This window comes from Nelumbo lutea, chromosome 7, assembly GCF_056320005.1.
Source record: "Nelumbo lutea isolate HS-2025 chromosome 7, American lotus-T2T, whole genome shotgun sequence".
Lineage (NCBI taxonomy): Eukaryota > Viridiplantae > Streptophyta > Magnoliopsida > Proteales > Nelumbonaceae > Nelumbo > Nelumbo lutea.
The window spans coordinates 55,969,084-55,982,734 of record NC_142690.1 but is presented as its reverse complement, the minus strand read 5'-3'; the positions used below and the strand labels follow the sequence as shown (position 1 = coordinate 55,982,734).

The following is a 13,651-nucleotide window of genomic DNA, read 5'->3' as shown; positions in this document are numbered from 1 at the left end:
AAGGATGTGAAATGAATGGAGAAAGAATACTTTGGTGTCTCTATTTAAAAAACGGCAACATACAAACTTGCAATAATTATCATGGGACTAACTCATGAACCACAATTACAAAACTTTGGGAGAGAGTTATTAAACAAAGATTACAACATGAAACGAGTATATCAAGAAAAAATAATTTGGCTTTATTCCAAGTTCCAAGGAGATCAACCACAGAAGTTATCATTCTGTTTAGATTATTGATCAAAATGTTGAGAGAAGAAGAGAGATCTTCATGTGGTATTAATTGATCCAAAGAAAGTATATGACAGAGTCCTTAGAGGGATAATATGGTGGGTTTTGAAACAGAAAAGAGTATCAAATAAGTATGTGGACCTATTCAAGGATATGTATGAGGGTGTAACGTCCAATATTTTAACACTTGTAGGATAGACAGAGGTGGATAAAGTGGATTGGGTGTTTGAGGACCATCCATTTTTCAAATCCCGCCAATGGTTCCTCAAATGATTTCATTAGGGAATTGAGGGGCATACAACAGGGTGACCTATTGTCACCAATGTTGTTTACTTTGGTGGTTAAGATCTTCAGTATGCTCTTGAAAAGAGCTGATAATAGAAACATTTTTCAAGAGTTTAGAGTGGGGACACAAAATTAAATAGTTTATCATTTATAGTTTGTTGATGACACTTAGATGTTGAGTGAATTTAGAAGAATTCACAATGTCAGAGCCCTTAAACGGATATTGGAATTAGTGGATAAGGTTTTGGGTTGAAAATTAATTTAGGAAAATGTAGTTTGAGGGGAATTGGTTTGGAAAGGGCGGAGTTGGAGGAGGTTTTCCAATCAAAAGAGATAGGTGGGTTAAAAATAGGAGGAATTCAAGAAAGGAACTCGGATTTTTTTTTTATCAATAGAAAAATAACTTGATTTGCGCATAGGTGGCTTTGAAAGTTCTCAAAAGAAAGAGAGGCTTTATGACACTTGGTGATCAAGAGCATCTATAGGTTGCACCCAAATGGATGGAACTTGGGAACTACTAAGGGTGCAACCTTGAGAAGCCCTTGGAGAACAATTGTAACTTTATTTCCTACCTTTATGCAAAATATAAGATATGATGCTGTCTATGAACAAGGGATGAAGTTTTGGGAGGATACTTGGTGGGGATAAAAGAAAACCTTTGTTCCAATTCTTCCCTAGCATCTACAATTTATCCAACTTTAAAAACAAACCAATTGTTGAAATGTTAACCTTGGAAAGGAATGGACTGGTATGGGACTTGGGTTTGAGAAGACCTTTCAGAGATAATCAAACAAATGAGCTCATTCCTCTTTCAAGCCTACTTTAGGATGTTAATTTGTTCTCTTCAAGGAATGATGAGAGAATTTGTGTTACAAATACAAAAGATATCTTTGTCTGCGCCTCCTTTTTGAAGGCCTCCTATTCCCTTAAGGAGAAGGAGAACCAACCTTTACCCATGAGAAAGGTGTAGTATAGTGCAACTTACCGCAAAGTTAAGGCCCTGTTTCGTTCACAGGAATAGGGGTCTGGAATCAGAATCGGAATGGGTTATTACGATTCCAACTGTTTGGTTGGGCGGAATCGGAATATCATTCCCATTCCTGGTGGAATGGCATTCCCCCATTTGAGGGAATGGCCATTCCCTCCCCCTCCCTTGGGAATGAAATCTCATTCCTGATGATTCCAATTCCCACTCGCATTCCTATCTGAACCAAACAGACTATGGGAATAGACCATTCCAATTCCAATTCCGATTCTGACTTCAGACCAAATGGACCCTAAGGCTTTGTTTGGAAGTTATCAACCAAATTATTAACACCTATGAAAGGCTCCAAACAAAGTGGAAACATTGATCTCTCTCTCCTCATGTGTGTGTATCCTCTGATTGAAGTGTGGAGAAAACACCAACCATCTTTTCTTACAGTGTTCCTATGCCTCTAGACTGTGGCATCTATTCTCATCATTGTTTGAAAGAACTTAGGTGACTCCCAATGAAGTGGTAGACTTATCCAAAGTATATTTGATAGGTTTTTGTATCCAGAAGCAAAATATCTTGTGGCAGTGTGCGCATGGAACTATGTTATGGAGACTGGTGTGAAAGAAATGTGAGGATTTTTTAAAAGAGATACAAGCAGGTGGAGGAAGTGTGTGAACTCACAACAGTAAGGGCTGCTCATTGGGTTGTGATTTCTGAGGAGTTCAGAGGTATCTCCCTTAATTATTTGCTAAGGGGATCTACCCCGAATGGGGCAGAGATGGGATGTATTTGAATATGTTTGAATATATTTGGATCTATTTTGATAGGATTTTAAATTGTAACTATTTATTCAAAAAAATGGAATGGAATAGAAATTTAAAAAACAAAATGAATTTGACATCATAAGAGAAAATGGAAGGGAGTGGGGATCCCCGTGGGGATGGGGAGTTCCTCCCCGTCCCCACCCTGCCCCATTGCCATTCCTAGTCAGCCCAAGCTTTTACCACTGTACCAAGCAATGGCCCCCTGTGGTACAACAATTTAAGTAGCATAAAAAAGTGCAGGTATATTCTTGCTGATCACACACACACACACACACACACACACACACACACACACATATATATGCAAGTATAACATTTAAACATTAAAATGCTAAATATTTTTTTTGATAATTGAAAGAAATTTATAATCAGCAATGGTAAATAGTACAATGTCCCCAAGAAGAGGCACAAGATGCAATCTCTCCAAGCTAGTTAAGTACAGCTTTCCAATATACTATAACAAGTTACAATGCAGCACAAAAAAAGATCCTCCCTGGAAATCCCCTGTTTGGATGAGAGTTGAGGTAAAATGGGTAAGCAGGTCAGCTAATTAAAATGCTAAATATTAGTCAATTACGTGGAAACATCTTTAGTTTATCCTTTGCAAGATGGAAAAGCATATCACCTCTCCAATACGGGGGCTCACAAAATTAAGGTCCTCATGCAACCCTTTCAAAGGTGGATCATACGAGTCTATAAATTGAAGCAAGCTGTCAGAAAGAAAATGAACAAAATATCAATAGTTATATTTCTCATTGACAAAATTCTGCAAAATGAAGATGGAAATGTAACAAATAATCAACATATGTACATATATGACACTGTCAAATTTGACATCATGCACTCCAAATTATGATCAAAATAATTTGAATTGTTTCTCTAACCATTGAGCAATAGGGCATCTATCTGTATTAATTATTTGCTGCCCACTAATATGAGAGAGTAGAATTGACAATTTCTGTTTATTTTGAACTACAAAAACTCCTCACATTAACACCTCCCCCCCCCCAAAAAAAAAAAAAAAAAAAAAATCTGTGCAGACAGAAATTATTGAGAAACACATGGCTAATTTGAGGGGGAGGGGGGATATCCAAGGCCTAACATTTTAGGCCAACAGTTATAATCCATCCATGGTTTGCAATATCAGTGAGATTTGACAAATTTTCCTACAAATTTTTCCTATTATCTATGTTGTAATATACATGGGTTGTTTGCCAAATTTTTTAAGATCAAAAAACAGGCCAGGTGAAACAGCTTTAGCTGTCTAACATCCATATACATTGTAACAGATGTCATAATTGCTATGTCAGGCAACTTTTTGGGGTAGGTTAACTAAATATTATTTTATCTTAAAAGTGAGAAAGAGGTGTCAGGTCGTAAGCCATTTTGTTGAAATGAACAAGCAAGTTCAAATAGTTGGGCATGCAGGTTGACATTCAAGGTCCCACATTGAGGAAGATTTTGGCAAGTCATGCATGAGTTGACTCATGGACACGTGTTGAGCCACAAATCCTTATCAAGCAGGTGTCCATGCAAAACTGCACAATAGATTAAATTCAAAGAAGTTACACAATGGTGCCTGAGTTGGAACCCCCTTCACCTAACTATGTGAAACTAAATTTTGATGGAAGCTCCCTGGGTAATCCTGGACTTTCAGGAATTGGAGGATTCTAGAAATGAAGAGGGTGTGATGGTAGCACTTACTCAGGACTGATTAGGAATGGGGATTCACTAAAAGATGAGGCTCTGTGTTTATTACAAGGACTGAAACTAGCCAAGCAGCTTGGATTGAAGTTGGTAGAGGTTGAAGGAGACTCAAAACTAGTCATCTTGTGGATGTGCAGCAATAACCCAGGTGCTTGGATGTTAAAGCAAACATTGAGGGAGATGAAAAGTCTAGTTATAGAAGTGGAAGTTACCTTCAGATGGGTGAAAAAAATGACAAATAGTTTGGCTGATGTATAAGAAAAGCAAGGGGTTCATAGGGAACAACTCTTCTGAGCAGCATTGTAATGGGCACAATGTAATTAATGTCTGCTGGACTAATTCCAAGCATATGTAAATATTAATTTTAATTAATGAAGTAATTCCTGTTGATGATCAAAACGAAAAGTTACGAGTGAAGATAGGATGAATGATATGTTGGGAAAGAACTGATTGATGGTTTATATCATTCTCCATGGATTCTTTCCATGCTACCATGCCTGCATCACAAGTTCAATTCATTCAATCTGGAACACACCATACCTACTTATGGTTTGTATCCTTCAAATTGATGTTATTCTGCTTCCTGCACCTTGTCAAGGATATGCTACAAGGATGTGGACAAAGATTCCTTTTCCTCACCAATCCATCAATCCAATTCAAATTCATTGGGGTTAAACATAGTCCAAGACTCAAATCATTGGAAGAAGCTTTTACCTATGCATCTCCCATGGCTCCCAACTTCTTTCCTTGGTCATATGCCAAAAGAGATTGGAGGAGATCACTGCGTTTTGCAAGTTATCTTTGTCTTTAAAAACCATAGCTCACCATCCAATCCCAGATAGAAGAGAAACGTGTTTAATTGAACCATACCACCATTTTTTAACATGAGCTTGGCCACTAGGGGTCTGGCAGAAATCAAATCAGAATCCCCACTCCTTTAGGCCAAGGACTCTCACGTCAGCTTAAACTAAATATTGGAAATTTGGAACGGAAATAACAGCAGAGGAAATTATCACTTTCTTAAAGGATACCCAGTTCCCGACCCCATTGCTAAATCAGAGACAAAACATATAATTCACTTTCCTACTCCATTGGACAAAAAACAATGCAATATCCCTTTTCTTTTTCGTTTTTATCAAAAACAAAAGAAATAGGTGCCTCAAATCTAACGGTCTGTTTGGTTCACAGTCAAAAATGGAATCAAAACTCATTGGAACAGGAATCAGAATGGTCTATTCCCCCCGCCTGTTTGGTTCAGATTGGATCTGGAACCGGAATCAGAATCAGCTGGAATGGATTCTCCTTCCCAGGGGAGAGGGAGGGAATGGGAATCGGATTCTGATTCCACCCAACCAAAGGTTGGAATCAGAATGGACCATTCCGATTCCCATTCCAGACCCCTAAGCCCATGAACCAAACAGACCCTAATGAAATAGGCCATAGAAACTCAATGGAAGAAAAAATAGACTCTGGCAGAAATTTGTACACTTCAACATTTATAAGAAAGCAAGGGCTAAAAATTGTAGCATAATCCTGTGTAATTTTACTGTTTCATCTAACATTGCTATTGATGTTTCTTTTTATAAGAAAAATTAGCAAATTACTCATGAAAACAGTGTCCTTTTACAATTACCAGCAATTACATAAAAATTGGTTTAGTCTTCTTCAGCTATAGCATGACAATAAGTAATGTTTTACTATATTATGTCAAAAGCATCAAGAAGTTGAAAGAATTAGAATACCAAGGCTTTAAATTCAGTAATCTGGCCCCTTTTCACAGGGTCAGCAAATAAAATCCTACCAACAAATCTTTTTCCTACCGATGATAAAACTCACAGTCTCGGCCATTTCTTATCATTGAATGCAAAAGATTATACATTTGCAGCAGCATCTTCCTGGGTATCTGCCATTAAAAAGTAAATTATTAGTGTAATTTTTTCTTTCTTTTTTTACTTTTGTGCACTTGTGGTAGTCCTAGAAAATACACAGAGAAATAAAAAAGGAACTTTTTACTACATAATATTCAACCGTGAAGAAGCACAGAGTAAAGTAACCTACCTTCTCAGAGAAGAGATTAACACGGACAAAGGAACAAAAGAGATCCATAAAGGCATGCAGAATCAACGAATTCTGATGAGGCTGCAAAATATTCACACCTCTCGCATATATCAAGTAATGACATCAACTATAACAATTTATATTTTATGGTATAAGCCAGCAACTTACCAGCAAAGTAATGACAGTACTGCTTAGATCCAATATAAGTCGCAACGCTTGTTCTCTAAATGCCATGAGATCAAGAAGGAGCTAATGAATACAAAAAGTAACAACCAAGTAAATACCAAGGTGGTTGGTGTGAAACCATAATTGTAAATTGCTACCACAATAATAGCTTTGTATGGTTCAATGGAACAAGGATTAGAAAACAAAATAATAATATGCTTATCAGTTCAAAATTTATCCAATTGAAGAAAAAGGAACCAAGTCTTACAGAAGGACAATGTCGATAAATATTATAGATTATTTCTTTTGTTACTGTTTATCCATTTTTTATGCATATATTTACTTATTGTAAGGTCAGGGGTATTTTGGTTATTGTCTCTGTATTTTACGTGCAGTATATATGGCTACATAGCAAACAGAGAGAGATGCCCCTAACTTTTGCATCTTTCTTTTCTTTCTTCGTCTTTAACTCTATTTTCACAACCTTCCAAGCAACTTTTCCCTTTACTTTTTTGATGAATAGCAGAAAAAAAAAATTGATAAATGAATAAAGTTGTTATTAATAGAGAATCAGTAAGCTTACAAACAGCCTAAGAAGAGGCACGAGTTGCGACCTCCTCTTTAAGGATGAAAGCTAAAAACTCACACTAATAAAGAAATCAGATTACAAAGTAGCCCAGAACAAAGAAACCTTTGAGACCCCTTCTTTAGCAAGAGAACCAGCCAAAACATTTGCTGATCTGCTAACCCACTGAAAGTTAACTGCCATGTTTCTTGTAAACCATTTAACTCTTTTTAGAAGATCCCTATAAACCCAATTAACAGTATCTGGGTTTGCAAACCAACCCACAACCACCTTTGAGTCTCCACTCCGAGTTGATTGGCAAATTGTATTCCTTGTACTGCTGCCGATATCTCTGCCCTTGTAGAATCTCCCTCTCCCACTGGTCCTGGGTCCAAGGAAAGAATATTGCTATCCTTATCTCTCAAAACCCCTCCTATTCCCGAGGGTCCTGCGTTCCCTTGACTATTCCCATCAAAGTTCAATTATACAACACCCTCCAGAGGGGGTAGCCAGCTAGCTTGTATTCTAATCTTTTGAGAAGATGTGGAAGCCACTGCTGCCCAGTTTCTTCTGAGATCATCATGGGAATAATTCCCAAAAAGTGCTGAGGTTTTCAGCCAAAGGGTTGCCCTTCTCAAGATACACTCTTTTACTTCAGAGATACCCCTGCTATCTCTCCCCACTACATTTTATTTACAACTGGGCCAAAAAATATTGCCTTCTAATTACCCCTTCTTTTGTTAAACAATCATTCAGACTGTTTGCCTATATTGGTACCCATTGTATAATTAATTGCATGTCCCTTGAGTAGACCTGTTCACGGGCTGGGCGTCGGGCCTGACTTACACTGTGTTGGGCTTGGACTTCGGACCAGGCCCCATTCAAATTTTGGCAAAAGCCAAGCCGAGCCCGGTCCATGAACAGGTCTACCCTTGAGAGGCATATAAACTTTTTAATCTCATTCCTGCATATCAAAAGAACATTACTATTCTTCATCAACCAACTTATGATAACTTTGGAGTAGTGTAGTATGCGGGGAGAGATAGTAGTGTCTATGCTCTCACCAAAATGCATGTAATCTGTGAATGCAAGAACTACCTTAGCCTTGCATTTATGGTGCTCATTCTAATGGCTAGGAAGCTGAATCTTCAGAAGCCTTGTCTCTTGTGAAGTGTTCGGGTGGTGTCTGAGCTGGTCAAGGATGCCACATATTAGCCCCCATCGCAGATGCCCCCATCGCAGATGCCTCCATCGCAGATGCCCCGTCGCATATTAGCACCTCGGATCGTGTCTCCATGTCAGCACCACAACCACAACCGCATGGCGCACCAAGGAAGAAGAGTTTCACACTAACAAGGAAACGAACTCCACCGAGGAAAGGGAAACTCCCCTAAGACCTCAACGGGTAACCTCATCCCGACAACCCAGAAGCCTAATCTAACTACGGCACAGATGTCAGGCTATAAATAGGCACCCAGCACTCAAGGTAAAGGACTTTTAACTCTCAACTCACCTCAGCACTCAATGCATTCACCTCGGTCCGGGCTAACCTACTCTCCTCAGTTCGTCCTGACCAACCTCCCTCTCCATCACTAACTTGAGCGTCAGAGTGCCTACCCAGGGAATATCGTCAGAGCGTCAGAGTCCTGACCAACCTCCCTCTCCTCGGTGTATGGCTTCATCCTTCCACCTTGGCTTCACCCAATTGGTAGGATCATCTGATTGCGTCCTCGATTCGAGCCAGCTCGAATCAGACAACATCATGAAGCATTTTTTTTTAGATAAATAGAGTTTTATTAAAGATGGCTTAAAGTGCAATAGAAAGGAAGGAGGGGTAAAATCTCTTAACCCTCCCTGAGAATGAAATTCATATTACAACAATGCCCAAAAAAGACTATCTCTTCCCACCCTTTGTTTGGCAAGTGAGTCAGCAAAGGAGTTTGCACTTCTCTTATGAAGCATTTTTTTTTAGATAAATAGAGTTTTATTAAAGATGGCTTAAAGTGCAATAGAAAGGAAGGAGGGGTAAAATCTCTTAACCCTCCCTGAGAATGAAATTCATATTACAACAATGCCCAAAAAAGACTATCTCTTCCCACCCTTTGTTTGGCAAGTGAGTCAGCAAAGGAGTTTGCACTTCTCTTAATCCATTGAAGCTTAATTTCCATGCCTTGAGTCGGCTGTTTAAATTTCTTTTTTTCATTTAAAAATTTCCAGAATCCCAACTCTTCATTCTGCAACCAGCCAATAACCAACATCGAGTCACTCTCCACCAACAAATATTTTTATATTCAACTCTCTTTCTCTCTTTACCCCTTCCAAAACTGCCAAGATTTCAGTTCTTAGGGAATCCCCAATTCCAATGGGGCCCAAAAACAAGGCAATAATCCTTCCACCCTCATCCCTGAAAACTCCTCCAATACCTGATGGCCCTGGGTTTCCATCACTGCTACCATCAAAATTCAATTTGATGAACCCACCATCCGGAGGGGACAAAATTGGATTAGTGACTGCTTTAAAAGGAGTTCAGTGGGTCACATATTTCCAATTCTTAACAATATCTCCTGCTGTAAACCCCTCAAAGAGCTTCATGGTCTTAACCCACTGAACCACTTTAACAGTTATAGTTTCTAAGATGACCTCCATCTCTTGTTAAGCTTCATAGTCTATTGTTAAGCTTTTGGAAGGAGTTTTTATTGATCCAAGTAAATTTGACTCCAAAATTTGGACTCTTAACTCCTCTAATAGTTTATCTTGTACTTCTTACCTCCATGGTCTCCTTGGACTGTTTTTTTTTTTTTTTGGAAGAGCAAAAATAAAATTGTATTAAATAAAAAAAAAAACAATACAGCAATAGGTGACAAGATGGCACCTAGCTTACAAAACAAAACAAACTGGACTAAGGCATAGCCCAGAATAAAACCCAAACAAGTTACAATAATTGAATCTCAAGCATGTTCCAGAAATTCTCCCCCAATTCTGATCTGCTAACTTGATCAAAGTCTGGTAACACCCATACCCAATGTCCCAATCTGCAACTACCTTCCCCACCAGAACTTCCTCCTTGGACTCAAATCTCTCTGCAGCTTTACCTGTTAATGAAATTTGGAGGGGTCCGGTGCCACCCAAGATAAGAAATTTCTGCTAGGAAGTCTTCTATAATAAAATTAATTCTTGTAAAACAATGCAAAGAAGAAGACCTAGCTTGTGTCTCTCCCCATATATCTGTATTTCGTATAAGGCTAATGGTGAAAGCACCAGCCATCTACTAATCTCTTGTAATTATGTGACTGATATTTGAGATTACTTCTTTTCATGTTTTGGTTATAGGTGGCATCTCCCAGGGCAGACGAAGAATATATTTGACTCATCCTTTTTCTCTCCCGCATGAAAGAGGATAAAATCTTTTGGACATGTACAAGGGTGGCAGCTTTGTGGTGTGTGTGAGAGCAAAGAAATTCAAGGCACTTTTAAGGAGAAGGAAAGAGATGTTGCAGAGGTCATTAATAGTATCTCGATCAAGGTAGCTCATTGGGTCAAAACATCGGATTTACTTGCTCCTTTCTCCATTGATGATATCTGTAGGAGGTGGCAACTAGTGACTAAGTCAAATGTCATCATTGAAGGCAATTCCAAGGTTGTCACAAATTAGTTGAACAGCAACTAGGATGGATCATGGCACCATAGACATATTGTAAGGGAAATAACAAAACATATTGGGATAGCTGAATACTAACTTTAGTTGGGTTCCTCGAGCAGCAAACAGAATAGCTGATGGGTTGGCAACAGAAGGGGCAACAAGAGAAAATCTGTTTTGGGGTATGCTTTTGTAATGGGTCTCACTAAGTATCACATTGATGATGTGGCTAACTGAAGCTATCCACTTATGTAACTTAAAAGCACTTTCAATAATTGTAATAAAATTTGTTTTGTTACTGATTGAAAAAATAAAAATGTCCAAGGATCTCTCTCATGTGATCTATAAGGTAATGGCAACATTTGTTCATTCATTCAACTGCAAATGTAATCTCTCTCTCCTCTACTGTGTATGTAAAGAGTGTGGTCAGGCTAGTGTTCACCATTCATATGTGTCAACCAAGTAGGCATAATTCTAAATTCGTAATTCATATGGATGCCAAATCAGATTCAGGTTTTTCTGAGCCATTATGAGTCAATTCATGGTCATCTGTCAACTTGCAAATCCCAGCATAAACTAAGGTCTCCATGTAAAACTGGTAATAATAATAATTAATTTTTTAAGAAAAATAGCAAGACAAACAACATCAATAATCTAAAAAACTTATAAATCATGTTTGGTATATGAGATGAACATCTCTAGCCAAACCCCACAATGGCAATTGAAATTTTAAGGTGCAACTCCATACCTGGATCCAAGGCTCCAAGCCTTGCAAGTACACTTCTGCGTTATCTTGTAAAGCATCCAGAGCAAGCTTATCAACCTGTATGTATATTTGCCATGGGATAAAAATGAACAATTCCTGTTTTCACCAAAGAAATTCCACCAAACAATGAACAAACAAAATCTTACTCGTTCCAGTTGTAATTTGCTAGGATGCTCTGGAAATTTCTTTGAAACCAGCATACATATTCTGGGGTGGTTGGGAAATACACCTGCCTTCCAAAAAGCATCTGAAAACACATGCGAAACCGAGTCTGGATAATCCAGAATTTGATTCAATCTATACATCTTAGCCGATAAACCTTCTGCAACTTCAGTGAGCTGAACAACCAATTGCATATTCAAACCCTTCTGAGATAATCCTGCATTCTGCGTTGGACCTTCTGAACCCATTTGCTTCCAGTTGGTAGATGACATTGGAGAAGACATTTCAGAACTCAAGTACTCAGACCATCTAGATGGGCCACCCCATTCCCTCGATCTTGTAGGGGTGGGTGATGCATCTCGAGCAGAAGAATGATGCCTTGGCCTCTCCATGAATTAATCAGTCAAAGTCTCTGCAAATGAGTTCGGTTTAGGGTTTAAGACACCAAAATTAAGAATTTACAAACAATAGTTCTAACAAATTAGTTCGTATACATTCTATACTTCTCAACTGAAAAACACGACCTGCATTTCTCTCTTTGAAGACCTTCTAATTCACACATTTACACTACAGAACTAAAAACCCATATGCAAATAAAAGAATAACGCAATCTTGCTCTTTAGACTCGTTTCAACCTATGATTCCAACGGATCTCTACAACCCTGAAGTGGGCTTTGATAATTAAGAAGAAAACCGATTGGATTCGAGCAATTCCGACGCGCATTGGCGGTGTTCTTGCGGAGAAGAGAGATAAAAGAACAGAAACTTAAATGAAGAAGCGAGAAAAAGAATTACACCTGTTTCGTACACTAATAGCAGCTTCAGCTTCTACAATCAGAGAAACACTTCCTAATCCAGATTTCAGATCTGAGGATCCCCCAACAATAACAGTAAGAGACCGAGGTAGCAGAGTTGGTTGGTTCAGTAAACAAACTGGTTTTTCAGTATTAAGACACAGATTTTTGGGCTCTTTAAGACACAACCGTTTTCCGTGGTTTATGAGTTCTGACACGCGAGCAGGGCCTACGCCTTAATCCCAATGAGCCACACCACAAGAACGACACATACATAAAATACACTGTACAGCAACCACCATCATAATATTGTACTCCTATCAATCTCTGAATAGTTATTGATTAATGATCAATACCCCAACTCCCTAAGCCAGAATTGCCCGTCTGATCTGAAACAACCTGATTGGGCCATCGTCAAATAGTGGGTCCCTGAAATCTTAACCAGGGGATTGGTATCAGATACATGGATTAGGCTTCTAGGTGAGATGAAAGTAGGCTCTATGAGGCAAAATTAGACGGTGTAGATCATCTAATTGGATGGTGTAGATTTTTTTATCAAACATTAAGTAAATGAGAGGTATACGCAATATGATTTGGGAGGTAGCTGTATGGAAGGTCATTGACTTTGTTTTTATTTGTTTTGGTAGTAGGGAGGCTACAGTGTATATTAGGTGCGTAGATTAGAAAGAGAGAGTGGGAGGTAGTGGAGGACAAGCTTGGCTTCTACATTAAGCCAGCATGATTGGAAGCAAGGTTGTAACTTGTAAGTTTCTGCCCACCATGTTCTTTAAGAGGATCAGAAGATTTTATAGTATCATAGGTAATCCCGCCAAGAACAGGCTAGACGAGGTTGGATGCAAGAATATTTTAACGATTTGGAAAAATTACTTGTATGAACACTACTAAATTTTAGTTTTCTTTTTATTTTATTTTATTGTAAGGTCACGTGCTTTGCACCTGTGCAAAGTAAAGATAAAAATGGTATAAGTAGATGTACAAGTTGGGTCAGGTTAAGTCGAGTTGAGTTCCATCCTAATTCAACTCAAGCTGTTAAAACCTTAACCCTAATTAAGGGTGTTCACGGGTTGATTTATTCCGTTTTTAGGCTATTTGGCCAATCAACTAACCTAGTTGGGTTGGGAAGTTAGTCACCCAAAACCGATTGACCAGTGATGAAAATCGATCAGCTTGGGTTGTATCTGTTTGGATCGATTTTCGATTTGGTCGACTAATTCCAATTTTTAAATTTAATAAATTAAATTTAGAAAGTAAATTTAAATTTAAAGAATTGTAATGGTATTGTTAAGAAGTAAATTTAAAAATAAATACAATATAAAATATTTTAACGTAGAAAATGTGGGAACTTTCTCGCTTTTCCATATGAAAAAATATAATTTAAAAAATATATATATATATATATTATGGTTAGGTCAGATTACAAAATGATCAACCTGACCTCTGAGGTTAGCATAAATACTAAA

General features: G+C 38.2%; 1 protein-coding gene across 1 annotated transcript in view; it reads right to left on the bottom strand.

Moving 5' to 3' along the window:
- GRL (transcription activator) overlaps positions 1 to 12,380 on the bottom strand; it is a 161,540-nt gene extending 149,160 nt beyond the window's left edge. Inside the window, exons 1-7 of the mRNA XM_088954124.1 lie at positions 12,174 to 12,380; positions 11,361 to 11,788; positions 11,197 to 11,271; positions 6,250 to 6,330; positions 6,082 to 6,162; positions 5,844 to 5,926; positions 2,942 to 3,026 (exon numbers count right to left, since the gene is read on the bottom strand). Coding sequence (XP_088810250.1) covers positions 2,942 to 3,026; positions 5,844 to 5,926; positions 6,082 to 6,162; positions 6,250 to 6,330; positions 11,197 to 11,271; positions 11,361 to 11,768 — 813 coding nt within the window. The 5' untranslated portion in view covers positions 11,769 to 11,788; positions 12,174 to 12,380. The remainder of the gene's footprint in view (positions 1 to 2,941; positions 3,027 to 5,843; positions 5,927 to 6,081; positions 6,163 to 6,249; positions 6,331 to 11,196; positions 11,272 to 11,360; positions 11,789 to 12,173) is intronic.
- Positions 12,381 to 13,651: the final 1,271 nt, after the last annotated feature.